Below are 21939 nucleotides of genomic sequence, written 5' to 3' on the forward strand. Positions count from 1 at the left end.
CCTACTGCGGGGTCTTCTTCAGGACAAGTGGGGGAGGTGGGAAGGTGAAGAGGCTGACTAAGAACGGAAACATGTGCTGAATCAAAACAATCCTTTCAAAGATAACGTCACGATGTGGTACCGCTATATCGATGACGTCCTGATGCTCTGGACTGGCCCCAAACAAACTCTGAACCAATTCCATCAATGGCTGAACCATTTGTTGATTGTTCAGACAATTAATTCCCTTGCTTAGTGGGCATAAGACTCTCACCAGTCAAAATAGCATCTGCCTTTCCAATTGTTCATGTAATGGCATCGCTTGAGGAATTATTGCAAGTATTCGCAAATAAAGATCTCAAGTTCAGTATAATTTTGTGACATTTTGATAGTTCCAAAAACAGCTTCAAAAACTTGTTTTTAAGAATAGAAAGTTCCACATCAAAGTACAGCGAGTTTGTTACACAGAAATAGCAGCAATATTGCTATTACAGGAGAGCACAGAACCCTATATGGTAAGTGACTAAAGATATGGGAAGCGTCCTTCAGGACGAAGCCCCAATAACGCTGTGCCGTCACAGCACCAGTAAAGAAAACGTGCGTCTTAAGCACGCATTCGGTCATCACGCAAGTATATACAGCGACTTGTTTTTGGGGGGTGGGAGGCCGCATTGGTGGAATGGTGTTGGAATTAAAGTCCAACACCTTTTCTGCTGTTGCGCAGACTGGAGATGCAATAGTAAATTAAACTTTTCCAAAATCCAGCAATCCCCTAAGGCAAGTCGTTATAACGACTTGCGTGCAGAACAAATGCATGCTAAAGACGCGTTCATTCAAATGGCAGTGTTCCCAAGGCATGTGTGATGAATGCATGCAGAATACCATCAGGCATTCCAAAGATATCCCTTTGTTTTCAGAGCACTACATTCTGCAGACATCATTGACAACAGAAGTCATGAGTCAGATTGGTGGTATCCGGTGTCTCTGTTTCCTCTCTTATCCCATTCCCTTCTGCCCATTTCAATCACTGTCCCTCTTTTTACTGTATATGTGGTCTCTGGCAGAGGAGGTGAGAGATAGAAGAGTGCATCTCTCCAGTTGGATTCCAAGCGCAAGATTAGTGCATTCTGACAGTGTAGCAGGCATCCTCTGCCCAGTGATGAAAGCACAACTGCTAACATCTGTATTTTCACCATGTATATGTCACACAGCATGTAAATATAATTTTCAATAAAAATTGACTGAAATAAAAAAAAGAATAAAAGAGAAATATACATTATAACTAAATTTTTATAGTACATAGCACAACCTCAAATTATTGTACCTGAAAACTCTGACATAACATACTTTTATTTTGCACAGAGTACTCTGTTTTTATGTGCAATCTCACAACTAAGGGCCAACCATCATAAGGGAATTAGTACTTTTCATAACAGGTTAACTATTTGGCTTCAGTGTATGGGGTTTTGTACACACAAATTGTGGCAAAGAATACTGACAGATCAGATTGCACAACTGTATTGTTGTATACTGCACGAATGGAGAATAACACACAATACTCATCATCCTTGCTTAATTGTGTGAAAAGCGCTCACCCACACATTTATAGGTGTGCAATTTTCACCAGAAAACGTACCAATCGCATCATGCCCTTAGGCTTTCATGATTGGCTATGTAAGTGATAGAAAGGGCACTTGCTTGAAAAACAAAATACTTTACAAAACCTTGCAAGTCATGAATAATGTATTGCGATATGCTTTGCTTGCACATGAATTCTCATCAAAACGTCTCTGTTCGTAGGTCTTTATAATCTTCGATTTTTGCATCTCTTTTGCAGTTAGAGCATGTTGTTCGGGGTCATCCTGCTTTTCCAGAGTTAGAAAAGGAAACAAATGCCAGGTCAGAAATTGTTATATTCTTAAAAGGCCATAAAGACTTGTATATTTCTGTTTTATATGTCATATTGTAGTATCTATGTATCTATGGCTGGTCCTCTTTTGTATTGCTCTCAATTTCAGGATGTGCGAAGTTGAGAATAAAGTCCTTTTTGTCTTAAGTGATTGGCAAGCAATGCTTGAATACTTTTTCACATAGAACACTAAGCATAAGTACATAAGATTAGTTTGCTGGTTGCACTATTGCAATATTTACCCGTAGGTGCACAGGAAATCTCAAACTTGATGCATTATAAATGGGTAAAGTTCCCGCTGGGGTACATTAAGAGGTTAGTGCAAGTCACTGAGGATTACCATGGCCATATGGAGGAACAAGGCTGAAGTTTCTTTATAAGGTTATGGAACTCTGAGGTGACTTGAAATATCCCTGTCATATACAACAGGGGGTACTTTATTCCTTATAATACACAGTCACACCATCACCTTTTCCATAAACCACTTAAATCCTTGGTTCATAGTTCTTTCATATGAAAGCAAGAGCATGTTTCAAACATGAAGAATAAAAATAGAATTTCGATTGTAAAATTAACACGTCAAAAAAGTTGTTAAATATTTGTTGCAAATATATACTAGAATTGGTTTCATACAAGTCAGTTTAAAAGAATTGTGCAGTAGCTCAGAATGTGTAGAAGCATGTAGAAAGATTCTAACTTTTCTACATAATTATCTAAAGGGTGTAAAAAATAAGCATGTTGTATCAATGTCTCCTTTCTGCTTGCCACTGTACAGCTAGTAAACAGGAAAACATTTCAAAACAGCTGCTAGAATATTTCAAAACAGCTGCTTTAATTATATTCCGTGGCCTGATTTTCTCCTTGGTTGCTGGCTCTGGCAGCAAGTGTTGTGACATCAGAGTTCAACTGTATTAAGTATTATAATTGATAATTTATAATTAGCCACTGGGTGCATCACAAATCACCAAATAAATGTATTTAAAAAATAGATATGAGTTTTGAATACAGGGATTGCAGAATCCCTTGTATTATATCAAAGGAACACAGACTTCCGTCAAGCGAATGTCATGGAAACAAATATGTTGATGGTCTGTTACTGGAGTGATGGACTGCGGAATTGGAGAGGCTCTAAGTATGAGATTGAAGAGACATTTTGTTTTAGCGCAAGGTGCATATAGAGTATAGTGTACATTTCAAATTAAAGCTGCAGCACTCAGTTATTATGTCTCATCTGGAGTCAGCAGTTCTGCACTGCACAGACAGTTTCCTAGAAATGCTAATGGACGTCCTGAGCAAAGCAAATGTACTCTGAAGACCGAGACCCCCGACCCAACGGCCACCATCCATACCAATCCCCTGCTCACCTGGACCAACATAAACGACGACTACACCATCAAAATCATCAACACCATCCACTCCGGCTCTCCATCAGACCCATGCCCACACATCTTCAAGAAAGCCAGTGCCACCATCGCACCCCATCTCCGCAAGGCCATCAACATCTCCTTCAAGACCGCGACCTTCCCGGAGAGCTGGAAGCACGCTGAGATCAACGCCTTACTCAAAAAAACCCAAGGCTGATCCAAAGAACCTCCAGAACTTCCGACCCATATCTCTGCTCCCGTTCCTGGCAAAGGTCATGGAGAAGACCGTCAACAGACAACTGACCTGCTACCTCGAGGAGAACAGCATCCTGGACCCGTCCTAGTCTGGGTTCCGCAGCAACCACAGCACCAAAACTGCCCTCATCGCGCAACCGATGACATCAGGGCCCTACTGGACAACGGCGAAACCGCGTCCCTCATCCTCCTCAGCCGCCTTCGACACTGTCTGCCACAGCACCCTTGGCACACGCCTCCACAATGCAGGGACCCGAGACAGGGCACTGGAATGGACCACCTCCTTCCTCTCCAGTAGAACCCAGAGCGTCCACCTCCCCCTTTCCGATCCGATGCCACCAAGATCATTTGCGGCGTACCCCAAGGTTCATCCCTCAGCCCAACATTGTTCAACATCTACATGGGTCCGTTCCCTTACGTCGCCCGACTGCACGACCTCAACATCATCTCCTATGCCGACGACACCCAGCTGATCCTCTCCCTCACCAAGGACCAACTCACTGGCAAAACCAACCTCCACGAAGTAATAAAAGCAGTCGCCGAATGGATGACAAACATCTGTCTGAAGCTGAACTCGGACAAGACGGAAGTCCTCATCCTTGGTCCCACCCCCTCGGCTTCGGAAAACTCCTGGTGGCCGACCGCACTGGGAGCAGCACCAACACCCACCGATCACTTGAATGGAGACAGAAAGACTAGGCCCTATCTTCTGCAGGCGGAATATGTTTACCCTTTTCATTAAGCAGGAATGTGTTTCTGTAGAGCAGAGCAGATAACTGTAGGCAAAATACTGTCTTGGCAGGCCAGGCTGGGCACCTCTCGGCTGAGCAGGAAGTATGTGAGAGGTCAGGGATACATAACTAAACTGCAGCTTTCAGAGTGTCAGGAGGCATGGAGCCTGAATTCGGGTCCTGGCTCGACTGAGCAACAAAACGTGCTCATTTCGACTTTAAAGGTGCACCATGTAAATACATTGGCAACATAGGCCTCAGTGCAGAATTAACGTTTCTTTCATGGAGGGCCTGGTAACTAACATGCTAACATTGAACGGAAATGCAGAGGCATTATTATTACAGGCATGGGAAGGGAATTGCATGGTGACATGGACATACATGGTGTACATGTACATATATAGGGTGCATGCAGGGGACACACTGGCCACGTAACATTTCTATTTCCTCATTCCCTCCTTGTCCCCTACTGTGCCCTTCAGGACACAGCTATATTCATGATACCGTATATCTGATCATACAGCATCATTTGTTCATCTTTCTTCTTTTGAATACGTGGACGGGGAATACAGGCAGTGGCACACAAGCCGCAAATCGCTGGGCCACATTGCATACAGAGACAGCAACTGAATATAACAAGCAGTATCAGTCCTAGGAACGACAATACTTTCCATCCCCATGCTGATATTACACTCCAGAGCCAACCGGACAAAGTCCATGTGCCTGGGTTCTGATGTATCTCGTGAGCTATCTTGTGGAGTCTTGTTATTGCTGCATACACGGATGGCGCGTTATTAGGAATAAACACGCAACAACTGGAGCCGATCACTCTACAAGCTCCACCCCTATCTGCCAGGAATACGTCAAGAACAAGGCGGTTCTGGAGAACAACAAGTCTCATCGCAGACTGCTCCTCTGTCAAGTTCGCCAGAGCAGATGCAGTCTCATTTACTACTGCTTCAAGAGTTCTTGTTAACCTGCGTATTAATTTACTGTTTTGGATGGGACCTATGAAGAAAAAGAATCCTTTATTGAAATCTGTATATTGCTCTAAAGCTGTCTCAGTCTGATCGACAACTGGGGAATCAGTCTCCCTCTTGTTTCTAACATGTACTAGTCGGGAATCTCGATGATAATGGGATGGGGCTAGGAAAACAGGTGGCAGTAGGAACGCAATATAACACGTCCCACCCCAGTCTAAGGGCAGACGTACATAGGCTGTCTGACCGCAAATGAAATAGGAATGGCGGGAAGCTTTGAAAGTAGACTTTCCTTTATCATTGAACTCAATTACAGTATTACAATTACTGTGTCCCAAATGCACGGATCCCTTCTTTCTAACGCAAAATTCACCTTTTACTGGTAAGACTGTTATGAACGGTGGACCTGTATTTTTCTCGGACTGGACGTTCAAGATCATAAAGGTAAGGGAAGCATTTCCTTGTTCGTACACTTCATTTTCTAGATCGGTCCCTTTCTTCTGGGGAAGACCATCTTCGTCTGGAAAACATGCTTTATTCATTACTTTATTTAAATCTCCCCAGACCCAATCGCTCTGGGAATCTGTGAACTTTCTGTCTTGTGATGACATTAAAGCAAACCATGCTCCACACGAACCATTGTGCGAGAACGGGAAAGGAAAGAGGGGCAGAACTCCCTTCGTTTTCTGATAAGGTGGGAGTCGGCCACATACCCAGCAATTCGTTACATTGCTGGTTTGATGAGAATGGTGCAACATTCGAATAAAAGTATTGTTGCGCAGTGCTAGTCGATATGGCAGTTCATGGGGTGGCAGGTCACTGAATGTGTGCTCTACAGTGTCATTAAAGGAAGAGTGTATATGTGAACCAATAGGAGGAAAGAAAACATGTAGCGTCAGGCTGATACATATAATCGATATACTTAGAAGAAACATAATAATCAGAGTTAATATACATCTACTGCGTAAGGTCTTGCAGTATTTCTCTTTCTTATCTCTCTGTCTGCTATTCTGGTCTACGATCTTATACATGTCAGGAACCTGTCTAACCGATTCACCACAGGGTGGACTTAAACAATTAAACGCTGTCTGACTTACTAGACCGTAATTTGGACCTATACTCCTGTTGCAGAGTCTTTTCTAGCAAAGGGGGCTTTGAGTCACTGGTTTCGGGGCAGTCCTTAGTTTCGATCACAGTTCCTTTATGTCCATGGAATTTCTTGACGTGTTGGGCATGGATCCAGCCCTTACGTCCCTCGACCTTGACGGCAGTCCTCGTTGTAAGCAGTACTAACTTCGGCATTCGCCAGCGGGGCTCGAGAGGGCTTGAACGATCAAAATTCCGTACCAGCACTACGTCTCCAGGAACGACGGTGTGCTCTTTGACTTGGGTGTTGTCGGGGAAGGCGGCTGAAACCTGTGAACGACAAGAGAGGACTGCAGACATCAAGGAAGCCAGGTAATCTGTCCGCATATTACTGTCAACATCAGTAATTTTCTTTGGCATAGGCGTACCCCACATATTCGGTGGTCTACCAAAAACCACTTCGTAAGGGGACAGTCCTGTTCTGGAATGAGCTACCATACGCATGTAAAAGAGGGCAACCGGCAAGGCTACCATCCAATCCACGCCTTTTTCTGCACAGACTTTCGCTAATTTTGTCTTAAGTGTCTGGTTGTGTCTCTCAACAAGTCCGGCTGCCTCTGGATGTCGTACACAATGGAACTTCCACTGGTAACCTAACAGAAGAGATACTTGTTTCATTAATTCAGAGGAGAATGGCTGACCGTTATCTGAGTACACGACACGGGGCAATCCATAACGTGGAAAGAATTCTCGAACCAACTGCCTGGCAGTGGTTACAGCAGTGTAATCTGGGACTGGGTACGCTTCTGTCCATCTAGATAGTGCACATACGACTACTAGGACATATTTGTATCCTCTACATCTGTCCATCTGGATATAATCCATCTGGAGGACTTCAAAAGGGTGGTCAGGGGGATGAAATCCACCTTGTTCCACCGGAATGCCTTTGCCTGGATTGAACTGGCAACAAATCATGCAGGTGCGTACTTTCTGTTTAGCTGCTGCACGCAGGTGCTTGTTGAACCAAATATTCTGTAAACTGTCTAGCATAGCCTTTTCTCCTAAGTGTGCTGGACTATGTGCTGTGTTTATGATGACGTGAACCATAGAGTCAGGGAGAAACCATGTAGCTTTGCCTTTTGTCATCCAACCCTGGTCAGTCTGGACCCCTCCGTGTTCAGTCCATTTCTTTATTTCGTCTGGAGTGGCATGTGTCTGTATATCAAGTACATCTTGTGAGGGATCCCTGACTGTCATGCTGTTTGTCAGTGATGGTACTTCTGTCTTTGTCGTGTCGGTTGGTGTCTGGGCTGTAAGTTTAGCTGTTCGGTCTGCCAGGTCGTTACCCTGGGAAATGGTGTCTGTGACTTTCACGTGTGCTTTGCATTTCATGATGGCTATGGCTGTAGGCAAGTGTATAGCTTCGAACAGAGCCTGAATAAGGGGACCATGCTGAATTTTGGCCCCATGAGAGGTCAGGAAACCTCTCTCCTGCCATAACAATCCGAAGTCATGAACGACCCCGAAGGCATACTGTGAATCTGTATATATGTTTACTTTCAAGTTCTTGGCTCGTATGCAGGCTTGTGTCAGAGCAATGAGCTCTGCTGCTTGTGCTGACAATGTGTCTATTCTTTGTGTCTCTATGACTTCAGTATCAGTGGTCACGGCATATGCGGCCACTAACTCTCCTGCGCTTGTTCTCATGCATGAACCATCCACATAAAGTGTCAGGTCAGGGTCTGGCAATGCAATGTCTGTCAAGTCTTGTCTTGGTTTCGTCACTGTATTAATTACTTCCACACAGTCATGTGGTGCAGTGTTCACTGTGCTTGAGGGCAAGAGTGTAGCAGGGTTCAGAATGTTGCATCGTCTGATCTCTATGTGTGGCTGAAATAATGTCAGTTCATATCCTGTCAGTCTCGCTACCGTCAGATGTTGTGTCTGTGTCCTGTTCAAGAGAACTTCCACTGAATGTGGAACCTGTACTGTCAGGGGGTGTCCTAACACTATGGAATCACTCTGTCTTATTGCTAGGGCTGTTGCTGTAACTGATTTCAGGCACGCAGGCAGAGCCTGGGCCACTGGATCCAATGTACTAGAAAAATAAGCACAAGGCTTGTGTTTTCCTGCTTGATCTTGTGTGAGAACAGATAATGCTGTTCCATCTCGTTCAGTGACAAAAAGCGTAAAAGGCTTGCTGTAACAGGGAGTCGTTAAAACTGGTGCTTGACATAGGGCTTTTTTCAATTCTTCAAAGGCAAGTGTATGTTCTTGTGTCCAAGGGAGGACAGTCGAAGACGCTGCCTCCTGTGTTGTTAGCTGTATGAGTGGTTTGGCTAGATAGGCATACTGGGGAATCCATTGTCTGCAGTAAGAAGTGAGGCCAATGAAGGCCCGTACTTCCTTTTGTGTCTTGGGCTGTGAAAGATTAGCAATTAACTGAATACGATCTTGTGTCAGCTGTCTACCCCTCTTGGACAGCAAGTGACCAAGGTACACCACTTGCTGTGCACAGAATTGTAACTTCGAAGGGGACACTTTGTGCCCCTTGTCTGCCAGAAAGTATAAGACTGTCAGTGATGCACGTTCGCAGTCTGGTTCTGTACGTGCTGTGATCAGAATGTCGTCTACATATTGGAGCAGTGCGGTGTTGGCAGGCATGTGAATACTGTCTAGTTGTCTTTTCAATGCTTGACTGTAAATACTTGGACTTTCTGTGAATCCTTGAGGAGCTCTCGTAAATTTAAAGCTGCGTCCATTTAAACTGAATCCGAAAAGGTATTGGCTCTCTGGATGGATTGGGACACTGAAGAAGGCGTTCTTTAGATCAATTACAGTGAAGAACGTCGCCTCGGAATCAATTGCAGTCAGTAAGGAAGAAATGTCTGGAACCACTGGGTATTGTGGTATTATACATTTATTCAGTTCTCGAAGATCAATCACTAGTCTGTAGACTGGTGGTGCATTAGGGTCTGTTCGTTTAAGAATAGGGATGACAGGTGAATTACATACATTTGAGTCAGTTTCTACTACCACTCCTTGTGCAATGAGTTCGTCAACAATTTTCAGTAATGCTACTACGGCATCAGGTGGTAACTTGTATTGTCGGATTCGTGGCAGTACTACTCCTGTTTTGAGAGTGACACGGTGTGGTGTAATGTGCATGTAACCTACGTCAGTCGGACCTTGTGCCCATAAATGCTGTGGTACATTCTGGAGTCTGGGATCAAAATCTTTCAACACATAATGTCCTTTAAAATCACGTAAAAACAATCGCACTCCTTCCGGAGAACAACATATAGCAGCTCCTAGTTCTTTCAATGTCTTTATACCAAGCAAATTTTCTGGACATGACTTAGTATGTAACAAGTCTGTGGTACTGGACAATGGACCGACTCCTAGGGAAACTGGCTTTGACACTTCGTTAACAATAGGCTTTCCTGAAAATCCCAGGGAAACATTCTGTGAGCCTGAGAGGGGTGCCCCTGGAACCTCGTCATGACTGATGGTAGTCCTGCTCGCCCCTGTGTCAATCAGAAATTTTCTGTCTTTTCCCAATACACGACTATGTACATAGGGACCTTCTTGATCTACAGGAACTTCAATAAGGGGCAAGCCAACCTCCCCCTCTAGGCTGTTTCATAAGTACTGTTGATATTCTGGATAGTCTGACTGTGCGTACTGGTACATTTGTTGCGTGACTTGTTGTGTGGCGGCTACTGGTGGGGGTAGAACTACTGTCTGTTGCGTGTTTTGTGGGGTGCTATTCTGTCTAGGAGGATGCGGTCTTTCTTTTGTCTTGCCTGTAGCTATATTGTGTTTCAGGACAGCACATTCATTTACATAGTGACCTGGTTGCTTGCAATAATTACAGTTCCCTTAAACAGGTGGCGTGCCCTTTTTATTCCCATTAGCTGGTACCGATTGTGCAACTAGCACTTTCATTTTCGTATCTTTCATGCGTCTCTTTTCATGTTCCTGTTCCTCTCTAATTCTGTTCTGGTGGTATTGTAACATTTGCAACATTTGGGAAGGGCTATTTGCTTGCCAGGTACTCTCAACCTTCAGTACTCTATTCTTGATCGGGGGTAAGGAATTCTCTACCAGTTTGCTCACAAAAAGATGTGGATATGATTCACTACTTGGCTTAAGGCCACTATTAATAGAAAAAAATTTCTCGAATCTAGAATAAAAATCACTAGTGTCTTCGTCTGGTTTCTGTTTACAGGCTGAAATAGCATCCCAATCTTCCTTTCTAGTAATCAATAATCTCGACAGGACCTGTATCAAGAGTTCAGGTAGTGCTTTAGCTTTTTCCCCAAGACCAACACCAGGGTGCCGGCCTTTATCCTCAGTTTCCAATTCTGTCCAATTTATCTTTTTCTCTCCCACCTCCCAGTCTTACTCTTTAAGCTTTTCATAAATGCCTGCAGGTAACAGTACTTTCAATAATTTAATGATGTCAGCGTACGTGTAATCCCCTATGCGGAGAATGTCTTTTAATTCACGGTGGAACCCCCCTAGGTCTTTATCATGGCAGGGCAACATCTTTTTCATTTCCAGTATTTCTCTTTTCGTCAAGGGTTTGTAAACGTATACTCGCTGGAGCTCACTGGCTGTATTTTTAACGGGATGAACCTCTCGTAGGGGGTTCTGTCTGTCTATGTGGAAGCTCTTTCTGTCGTGGTGTGGGGCAGGAATCATGCACGTGGTCAGAAAAGTCAAGTACTTATGTCGTTGATCCAGAATGACATTAATTAATTCGGTACCTAGGCCTATCCATCTATCTAGTAATATATCATCCAGTAATTTATACAAGGGACCGGGATCAGAATATTGACTCTGGTACAACGTGATCAGATGTTGAACCATGTAAATACCAGCCAAACGCTGTTCGTTCGGAGGAAGGCTCAAAAAGGTCTGAGCCACTACGTCACCGTTATATATGTTGGCATTAGACACCCATTGAACGGCTGACCGGGCTAATTCCTGTTCATGTACGGTGTGGAGTCTATCGCACTCTACTCGTCTTTTTAGTGCGTTCTCAGTAGCTTGGAATAGATTCTCGAGGGAATATCTTTCTTTTATAGGAGGTCCCTTTTTGCGGTAGTCGAGGCATATGGGCCTGTCAAACGGTCGTGCTTTGCCTACGTAATTTATTTTACCTATTTCCTCTGTTTCAAGCTCAGCATCTGATGCTGAATCCTCTTTCTCGTCAGACTCTTTCCTGTGTAAGTTTTGAATCTCTTTTCGTATTTTCCTGTACATGCATTCTGTCTTTCCCACTGTATCATGTTTACCGGCAGCTATGTTGTCACTCCAATCAGTCATACCTCTAGTTACTCCTTTGTCTGGCTGGTCTTGTTCCCTGATCAGACAGTTAATCAAAAAACGTAAAATTGTGCGTTGTACCTCTACCTTTCTTTGTTCCATGGCCTCTTCTATACTCTCGGGTCCCTCCCCCGTTCTAATGAAATGGTATATTTTGTCTAAATTGTCCTTCATGCCTGGTAGTGTGATCAGATACTCTACAGCGCGTCTTAATCGTAGTGAGAACACGAGCATTGCACCCACACCTGGTACTGGATCATATATACAATGTGAAATCGTTACATTATGCTTATAGGGTGATGCTGTCATTTGTGGCGTTCGTTGTAGTCCTAACTCTTGCAGTGCTCGGGATGCTGGCGGTGTTTGTGGAGATGCTGGTGGCCCCCCTCCCACTGCCCCTTGTCCTAAGTCGTCTTTCACGGTCGCTGGAGGTCGCAGTTGTGTAAGCTGATCCTGTGTTGGGGACGGAGGGAAAAAAGTATTGTTGACAGATGGGACAGGAGGAGGGAATTCTGCGTTTACATAATCCGGAGCAGGCTCCGCTAGATAGGAGGAAATAAAAGCCTCAGCTTCTGTCTGTCTATGCCTACGTACTTTAGTCGGTATCAGTGGTGGCGGCAAATTACTAGGTACTTCTGAGGGGGTCACTTTAGCTAGTCCTTCAGTGAGGACGGGATACATGCCTGTAATGAGGGCATTTCTTTCTCTATCTGCTTGTTCCGCCTTGACCCGTTCCCCCTCTTCCTTTAGTTCTTTTTCTCAGGCTTTTTCCGCTGCTTCCTTACTTCTCTCTGCTTTGTGGAATTCTTTTTCTGCTCTCCTATGCGCTTCTTTACGCCATAACTCAATGGCATCTTTCTGGGACGGTCTAACTTTCTTTTTCCATGGTGCTTCCTCTACTTTCATAATGCATTCAGCATCCCATGTTCCTGAGGCAGGCCATCTATACTTCTCTTCTAGATCCTTCGTGTAATCTACCCATAAGTCTAAAAACAGTATGGCATCTAGCCCATGCTTCTGATACATAAAATGACCAGGAGTGTCTCTAGGCGGGACTGGAACTGACTCTTCGAGTATCCCTTTCCTGGTCCCTATCTGACGTAATTTCGAAAACAGTGGCATGTTGGAACTTAACTTTAACGAAAACACAATATACACAAGAATCGACTGAAAACAACCATTCATGCAACAACACTAAAACAATAAAAACAGATACATTCTAACTAGTACATGGGGAAAAACAAGAACCTGAAAAACTGTTTACTTTATGTACTGCAAAACAGTACAACCATACCGGTCTCGAAAAGAGACACGTCTTTACCGTGCCCACTGAAAGGAACACGTCTTTACCGTGTCTGTGTACCCAGACACGTCTTTACCGGGCTCAAATAAATGAACCCGTCTTTATGCGTTCCCAATAACGGTACTCACCGGGAAGCAGAACTTGAAGGCCTCAGAAACTTGATACTGCATGAACTCGATACTGCCGCTGCTGCTGCCTGCTGCCTGCTGCTGCTGCGCATGCGCCTCGGAACAGGTGGGCCTCGGGATACCTCGGACCTTGCTCTCTCGACTTGGGCTCTGGTTGGGATGGTCCGCAATCCTCACTGCCTCGTGTGGATGCCTGGTCGCAGTCTCCGTCTCCTCCCTCGGCCTGAGGGAGTAGGCAGAAAGTCCCGCTGTCATGTACACTTGAAGTCTGTCACGGCTGTAGGAGGGGGCAGAGGGGTGGACCTACATCTCCGGCGCGTGGGGAAGGGGACTGGTCCCTGTTCGGGCGCCAGATTATGTGGTAAATAAAATAATTACCCTGTCAGAATTTCTATACATTAACAAGGATCATGCATATAATGAGAGGCAGAGTCTGTGGTGTCCTATTCAGAAGGGCTTTATTCAGTAACTCGAGTTAAGGGAGAATTGGGTTCCATCACCACTAGGGATCAGGAAGGATCGTCATCTGAACTTTATTCACAGAGTTCATTATTTATACTTAAAACATACATTAACTTGCATAGAGAGGCGGAGCGCTCCAGGCGGAGCAAGTGAAAGAGAGAGATAAGAGCACATGGGCGTGGAAAGGGCGTGTAAGAAGGCGTACACGTGGGTGTTCACTTGATGAGTCATAGGTGTGTCATAGATGGGTGGATACATGGAGGGGGTCTGCATGGTCAGCAGGAACCTTTACCCTACTTGTGTGCGCAAACTTGGTCATGACGTAGAATTGACGTATAACTGGGGGAAGCTGGGGGGAGCTGACTTTCGTGCTAGTAGGGAAGTCTTGGATGTCAGGACGACCTGCACTTCTGGTATTATCTGATATCTTGAGTTTGGAGGATGTTTTATCTGACTTAAAGGTCGCTCGAGCAAAGGCTGCTCATCACTAAATGTTAATGTGTGCATATATTTCCTCGTGCATTGCTTGGGGCCATGGGCCTACTATGGATGTGAGTTCTGTAAATCACTTGAATGGAGACAGAAAGACTAGGCCCTATCTTCTGCAGGCGGAATATATTTACCCTTTTCATTGAGCAGGAATGTGTTTCTGTAGAGCAGAGCAGATAACTGTAGGCAAAATACTGTCTTGGCAGGCCAGGCTGGGCACCTCTCGGCTGAGCAGGAAGTATGTGAGAGGTCAGGGATACATAACTAAACTGCAGCTTTCAGAGTGTCAGGAGGCATGGAGCCTGAATTCGGGTCCTGGCTCGACTGAGCCACAAAACGTGCTCATTTCGACTTTAAAGGTGCACCATGTAAATACATTGGCAACATAGGCCTCAGTGCAGAATTAATGTTTCCTTCATGGAGGGCCTGGTAACTAACATGCTAACATTGAACGGAAATGCAGAGGCATTATTATTACAGGCATGGGAAGGGAATTGCATGGTGACATGGACATACATGGGGTACATGTACATATATAGGGTGCATGCAGGGGACACACTGGCCACGTAAAATTTCTATTTCCTCACAAGACCTGGCTACTTAAGCAGTAGCAGCACCCCTCCCCCTTTTCCCCATTACCTTGAGACCCTCCCGGGTGAGTAGTGGGCTTTACAAATGTTCTGATTGATTGATTGAAGACTTCTTGACATTTATTAGGGTTATACAAAAGTTTTGCCTACGCCCCAAGATTGTGCCAGGCTTTGGTCAAGCTGCATTTAACTGCACATCTGACCACAGCAAAGCTCCAGATTTCTTGGTGCAGATTTCTTGTGTGCTAGACTTCCTGTGTGTAGAGAGGGGCTTGGAGGGTAAATTGAATTGTGGCAGGTGTAGGGCATGCACAGAGGTGGTGGCTGGGGTATAGTTGGGGGAGCCTCACAGCAGGGATGATTGCAGGTTTATTTATTTATTTTATTTTGAAAGTTTTATACAGTGCGAACATGACCACAGAGGGTATCAGAGCGCTTTACAGATTATGCAAAAGTACGAATACATGGAACACACAAATAAACATCATAACGACAGGTAAAACTATTTAGAATGTCCAACAGTCTCAAGTACTCAGGGCCCGATTCACAGAAAGAACTTAAGACTCAATCCTAAACTTACTACTATTTTGGTATTCACAGAATGCACTTACTCATTTCGGTATTCACAGAAGGCACTTACTCATTTCGGTATTCACAGAAGTTAGTAGTCCTAACTTTAGGACCCCTAAATGCCTTCTGTGAATACCGAAAGTCTTAAAATTAGGATTTTTCTCAGTTTAGGAGTCCTAAAGTTAGGAGTCCTAACTTTACTACTACTACGGCCCTCTACCCGACCGGCATCCAGGATCTCAGCAGCCGGGAGGGCGGAGGTGCAATCTCTACGCTGCAACGCGAGCTCGACCTGGCAATCCGGGGAGTTCGAGGCTATGTCGGCAAGCTGGCGGCTCAACTATCAGCTGCAGCAGCGGAACTCCGGGTGAATGCTCCAGTGGTCAGCCGAACAAACTCACGCGCCAACTCTGCAGACCCCTGTACCAGCAGGACCATGGCGGAAGGGGGGGCGGTTCGTGCGCATTCACCCACTGTGCCCGAAATCACAGCCTGGGAGCTCGGAGGTGAAGCCTGTCCGGCCAGCAAATCATCCCGTGGAAGCTGCAGCGTACCTCAACCTCCGCTCCGGGCTGCGATGCACCTCTGCCTCAGATCACCCCACTAGGCAGCGGCTGACCACCGAGAATGTCGAGCAGGGTTCCGGTAGGTTTGCACAGGATTCTCTTGAACCAGTTTCAGGTCCGATCCGATCCGATCGGAGGCTCTAAGTATATGGTTGGTGAGGGGTGACACAGTGCCCTGTCTTTGAAGTATGAAATAAGTACAAACAAGGGCAAGGGGACTGCTGCCACTGCTTTGCGGGGCACTCAGCTGCAAGTGAAGTTTTTTCTGCTGCAGCGGAAAGGTTTTCTGCTGCTTCGAATTGCCATTTATTCTCTCCTTAAAAAAAAAAATTAAACTTCATGAGCTTTGCAAATTAATGAACTATGCAAATCCACACACCCCTACAAATTCAACAAATGCGAGGCTCTGTCGCTAGTAGAACGTTTATTCAACAAGAGTATACATCACAACCAAAAGAGGCAAAGCTTCTGGTCTGTTCCTTCTACCTCGACTGTCAGCCATATTTAAGTGATTGACAATTACAGAAGAATGGTGCACAACAATGCTGGTGCGGCTCTGGCAGTGCTGTGTTTCTAAACTTGCACACTAGACAGCTGCTTTGAGATATATCATTTAGAGAGGAGCTACTCAGTGATTCATTTAAGGTGGTGTTTGCTGCTCATGCTGAGCCCAAAAACACATTTTAGAGCCAAAGTGGACGTAATTTGAGGTCAACTACTTCCTTATTCTGATTGACACGCGTTACTGCTACTACTGCAAAATGGAATTATATTTGCGATTCCTTAATATTGCAAACTTTTAGCATGATACATCTAATTTTACGTTTTTCTTGTCGCAAACGCTGCTATTTTGCGAATCGCAGCGTTTCCGACAAGAAAAAAGCTTGATACATCTACCCCTAAGTGGCATAGTGATGGAGAACATCCTGGTGGGTAAAAATGTGAAGGACTAAGGCAGCGCATGCCCCATTTAAACAATAAGCTAGCATTGGCAAAGCCATTAGGCCTCCCCTATGTTAAGCCCACTGGCTTTACCCGTGGTTTTTTCCCTCCATATTGACAAAGCCAATAGATCTTGCATAAGTGAGACCTATTGGCTTCGCAATGCTTAGGAAAAAAAGCACTGTGATGTGGCTTGAGCTGGCCATGACATAGTGCTTTTTTGTCTGGAAGGAGTGGGTAGGGGAAGGGACATGCAACAATGGGGTAGGGGTCAGAGGAATTGGCAAGGAATGACGGAGAAGAAGCAGTGGTAAAGGGCCAGTAATGAAGATGAGGAGGGGCATGGGTCAAGCAACAATGGTGGATATGTGTGGAGGAGGAAGGAAGCCATAATGGAGGGGTGGGGAATGGTTTAGAGCAAGCAACAATGGCAGGGCAACAACACAGGAGCGGACTGGGCAAGCAACACATGGGGGAGGTGGGTACCAGGTCAAGCAACAACACTGGAAGCGAATTGGGACACGACAAGCAAAGTCGACACGGCAGGAACATGGGAGGGGGACAGGCAAGCAATGATGCAGAATGGAAGAGGGGAGGAGGGAAGATGGCCTGCAAATACATGCACTATATGGAGTGCTACAATTTAAATTAAAAAAGTACCCCCAGAAACACTCGACCAGCAGAAGGAAATTTCCACTGACAGGAAGTTGTACTTGGTCAATGCATGTGAAGAGAGAGTGAAATCATCATATTTTGACCAATCAGAAGCAAGGAGAAGAGAGTGACAATTAAGCCAACCAATGGTAAGTACTGGAAGGGCGTAAAGACCTTGTATGTAAACAAAGTGGTTTACAAGTTGCAGGGCATTGGTAAGACTTAAAAATGGAAAGAAAAAACATAAACTAAGCTAAGCACCCAAAATGCAAATGAACAAGATTAAGTTATGCAAATAATCCTCAACATCCAAAGAATACATTTTTGTTTAGATATACATCAACATGGGAGAGAATAGCGCAGCTCAAAAAAATGCATGCAACAGGTACATGTTTGTCTTCCGAAAGGATATGGGAGTTGTGATAGGCTCAGCAGTCGGTTTAGTTTGTATTTCTACATCATGCTTATATGTGTGCACCATGATTCAGTAGTTTTTCTCAAAACAACTGCGAACTGCCCTGGCTTTCGTGTGATTCTCTTTATTTATGAGCACATGCCATGTTATTTCATTGTTGATGAATAAGTACGATTAGCAATGTTAGTTTAGTTGCCAGAATAGAGAGAGACGAGACAAAACAAGCTTTCCCAAACATGTCAAAACAATGGTGCTTTCAGCAGTGAACACCTACCAAGCCTCATTATATGAGGGCTAAATGCAACTGTATTGACTTTCATAAACCTTTCCTCTGAACAAAGAACAAAAAGCAACTTAATGACAGTTAAAAGTCTTCACTAATTAAAGGTGTACGAGACAGTATGTGTAAATGACAATTTTACCACAGACACAATCAGACTAGCAAACACAATTCCCTTTCCTACCACATGGGTTTGCACTAGAAGACTAAAACAAGAATATTGTGACTTCACTGCTGCATGGTATATAAGACAGCGGCAACTTTGTCATATCCGAAAGGTCTCTGAACAAGATTGCAAACTATAGTCAGAAGCACCAAACCAGCATCCAGTCCAAAGCACAGCAAGCACATTTAATCTGGGAACACCAAACAACAGATGTCTAGCTGAGCACAAAGCAAAGGGCAATAGTAGCAAAGTACAAGGCAACTGTAAGCTACACTGAGAGTCAGCAGTGGCGGTGGGTGACCTTTAAAAGTGGTGAGGCGCAAAGTGATTTGCATACAGCACCGTAGCGAGCGAGCGCAGCGAGAGAGCCCGAACCCCAAAAGGGGGGCTTGGGGGAATTATCCCCCCCCCCCCTCCAAGAAAATTTTGAAAAAAAAAGAAGAAAAATCGTGCATTTTCAAGCAAATTTGAGAAAGCAGGAAGGTTAATAAAGCAATTGTGAAAGTGCAGATATTACATTAATAGATGGCATAACATAGGTAGCTTCTTATTCAGTATAACCACAGAGCTCCATACATTTCGTCCTATTACGCTCAGGTGCTGAATTCAGACTATAAGACTTTCATGGAAATCTCAGCTCTAAGAGTAGAAGAAGTTGCACAGCAGTTGGGAAATAGCCTTCACAAAGCATTGGGAACCACAGCCCACACAGCTCTCACAGCCCGCACAGCTCTCACAGCCCACACAGCTCTCACAGCCCACACAGCTCTCACAGCCCTCACAGCCCACACAGCTCTCACAGCTCTCAGAGCCCACACAGCTCTCACAGCCCACACAGCTCTCACAGCCCACACAGCTCTCACAGCCCACACTGCTCTCACAGCCCACACTGCTCTCACTCACAGCCCACACTGCTCTCACAGCCCACACAGCTCACACTGCTCTCACAGCCCACACTGCTCTCACAGCCCACAGAGCTCTCACAGCCCACACAGCTCTCTCAGCTCACACAGCTCTCTCAGCCCACACAGCTCTCTCAGCCCACACAGCTCTCTCAGCCCACACAGCTCTCTCAGCCCACACAGCCCACACAGCTCTCACAGCCCACACAGCTCTCTCAGCCCACACAGCCCACATAGCCACATAGCCCACACAGCCCTCACAGCCCACACAGCCCACACAGCCCACACAGCTCACACAGCCCACACAGCTCACACAGCCCACACAGCCCTCACAGCCCACACAGCCCTCACAGCCCACACAGCCCACACAGCTGTCTCGATTTTGAATAGCAGTCATTACGGATTACACAGAAAATCACAATGGGGTGCGTTTAAGAGGCGTCTTTTCTCTCATGCCTTTTATGACACCTAACTAAATTAAGGTATTTTAATATCATACATCTGGCATTGCTAACGTCAATGAAACCATTGTGCTATGACCCCACTTCTGCCTTGTGCTTCCCGAGTTTCTGTGTTAATGCTGTTAAACCTTTAAGTAAGGGTAGAGCCAGTGGGGATCTGAATATCTATCTAACAAAGGCCATGCAATATCACAGGCCTATTTGGGCATATCACAGGGAAAGCAGTCTATTCTCTCCAGACTCCTACCAATAAGTATTTATCTCCAGTCTGACAGTACTATTAAAGCACATATTACAACGCGCCTTGAAACAACACTTCGCTCACTACTCAACAGGGAGAGAGATGACTGACCAGTCCTAACAGGGGATTTTAACCTTAACTTGAAATACAATTTGATGGGTCATCCATGTCTTACATGCACTGACAATTTCTGGGGTATTCCCAGGACAATAGTTGCACCTCAAAGGCATGAACCCAGGGGTCTTAGACTTCTCAAGACATTACCTTCATTAAATTTTCCTTCTCTGAATGGAAGGTTCCCTGGCAACAGGCCGCTGAAACAGACAAATTTCTTAGCACATTATCGAAATGCGGTGTTTGACTATACTTTTCTCCCAGCAGGGTTCTTTGACATTGTTGATTCATTTGAAATTACACATCTTCTAGAAGAGTGGCTTCCGCAAACAACTTGTGACACTGTTTATCCTGATCTTACAAAGTTCATGTTAACACTAGGCCCCAACATAGCCTGAAATGTACCTATGCGTAGACCTCTTACCAGTACAATATGGTACATGCAAAAATTGGAACAGCAGAAAATAGAGCTAAACAGGTTCTTGGGCCACACGAAGAAGTCACTATTGAATGCAAGTACATCAAATTCAATAGTGCCGCCAGGGGTGCTCAAAGGCATTCTGGCAATTTATAAATAACCTTAATTGCCAGCATTAAAAGGAACCAGGTAACTCAATCTCTGGTATAAACTTAATTGCCCGCATCACCAGGAGATTGGGCTTCCCCACAGATGCTGAATTATCTTGTAGCCATGGTTCACATTATATTCTAAAAACTTCAAGACCAGACAGAGCACCAGGCCCCAATGGCCTCCCCACCACCCTCTTCAAGTCTAATGTTGATTAATGGCTTCCTACCCTCTCACACTCTATAGCAATACATTTGAAACTCAAACAGTCCCTGTATTATGGCGATGATCAATTTTACATCCGATTTATTAAAAGAAAAGAAAAAGGTGATGTTGGACTGGTCCCAAACTATAAACTGTTTAACAAGAGCTTAAAAAAGAGAAAAACATATGAAAGTTTCCACGTCACAGATAAACAAAGCTCCCACTGTCCAACCTTGTCACGGAAGAACTATTTTTGGAAACACTCCTTAAAGTAAAGTCAGGTTCTCCGGCCGATATTTGTCCGGCCCGCATTCTCCAACGGATCTATTCCGTCTGCACTCAGCCCCCTATCACCCTCCTCAACAGTTCCCTTGCACAAGGGGTTGTGATCCCAGCTCTCAAATCTGCCACTATTGTGCCTATTTTAAAGAAACCTGGCGCCGACCCATCCGCCCCAATTAACTACCGGCCCATCTCCTTGCTGCCCTATCTGGGCAAAGTGCTTGAGCGCCATGTTACCTCGGTACTCAGCGCCCACGTGGAAGCAACCGGGGGTTTGGCGCCCTGTCAAGCGGGCTTTCGGCCTAGGCACTCTACCGAGTCCGTCGTGGTGTCGGTCCTGGACAACCTCAGGGAGGGCATGGACCAAAATAAACATCAGGCTCTGGTGCTCCTCGATCTCTCCGCCGCTTTTGATACGGTGGACCACTCCATCTTGCTTTCACGTATCAGAGCGGCGGGAATCGGGGGCTCAGCCCTGGTCTGGCTCTCGTCCTTCCTGCAGGATCACACCCAGGCGGTCCGGCTGGGGGATTTCACGGCAACTCCACTCAAGATCACTTGTGGTGTCCCCCAGGGTTCCTCTCTCTCTCCCCTTTTGTTCAACCTTTATATCTACCCTCTTATTTTCGCACTCCAGCAGCTGGAGGTCACTGTATATAATTATGCAGATGACCTCCAGCTTGTCTTCAATCTTTCCTCTTCCTCCCACTCTATCTCTAACTTTCAAACTATTATGATTTTCATCAGGGACTGGATGAGCCACAACCACCTGAAGTTGAACCCGGATAAAACCGAGCTGGTCCTCACTGGTGGCTCTTCCAGTCCCTGGAACTCCTCATTTTGGCCCTCTTCCTTAGGTCCCCCTCCCTCTCCCACAGTCAAGACCCTAGGTATTAAAATGAATAATCACCTTACCCTTCACTCACAAATCAGTTTTGTCGTCTCTTCTTGCTTTCTCACTCTC

The 21939-nt window shown here is 45.2% G+C and overlaps 1 protein-coding gene across 1 annotated transcript in view; it reads left to right on the plus strand.

Moving 5' to 3' along the window:
- Nucleotides 1–21939, plus strand: part of FGGY (FGGY carbohydrate kinase domain containing) — a 1923203-nt gene that overhangs the window by 1337876 nt on the left and 563388 nt on the right. The window contains exon 10 of the mRNA XM_086953024.1: nt 1817–1878. Coding sequence (XP_086809150.1) covers nt 1817–1878 — 62 coding nt within the window. The remainder of the gene's footprint in view (nt 1–1816; nt 1879–21939) is intronic.

The sequence above is a fragment of the Lissotriton vulgaris genome, chromosome 1_1 (genome assembly GCF_964263255.1).
Source record: "Lissotriton vulgaris chromosome 1_1, aLisVul1.2, whole genome shotgun sequence".
In the NCBI taxonomy this organism is placed as follows: Eukaryota; Metazoa; Chordata; class Amphibia; order Caudata; family Salamandridae; genus Lissotriton; species Lissotriton vulgaris.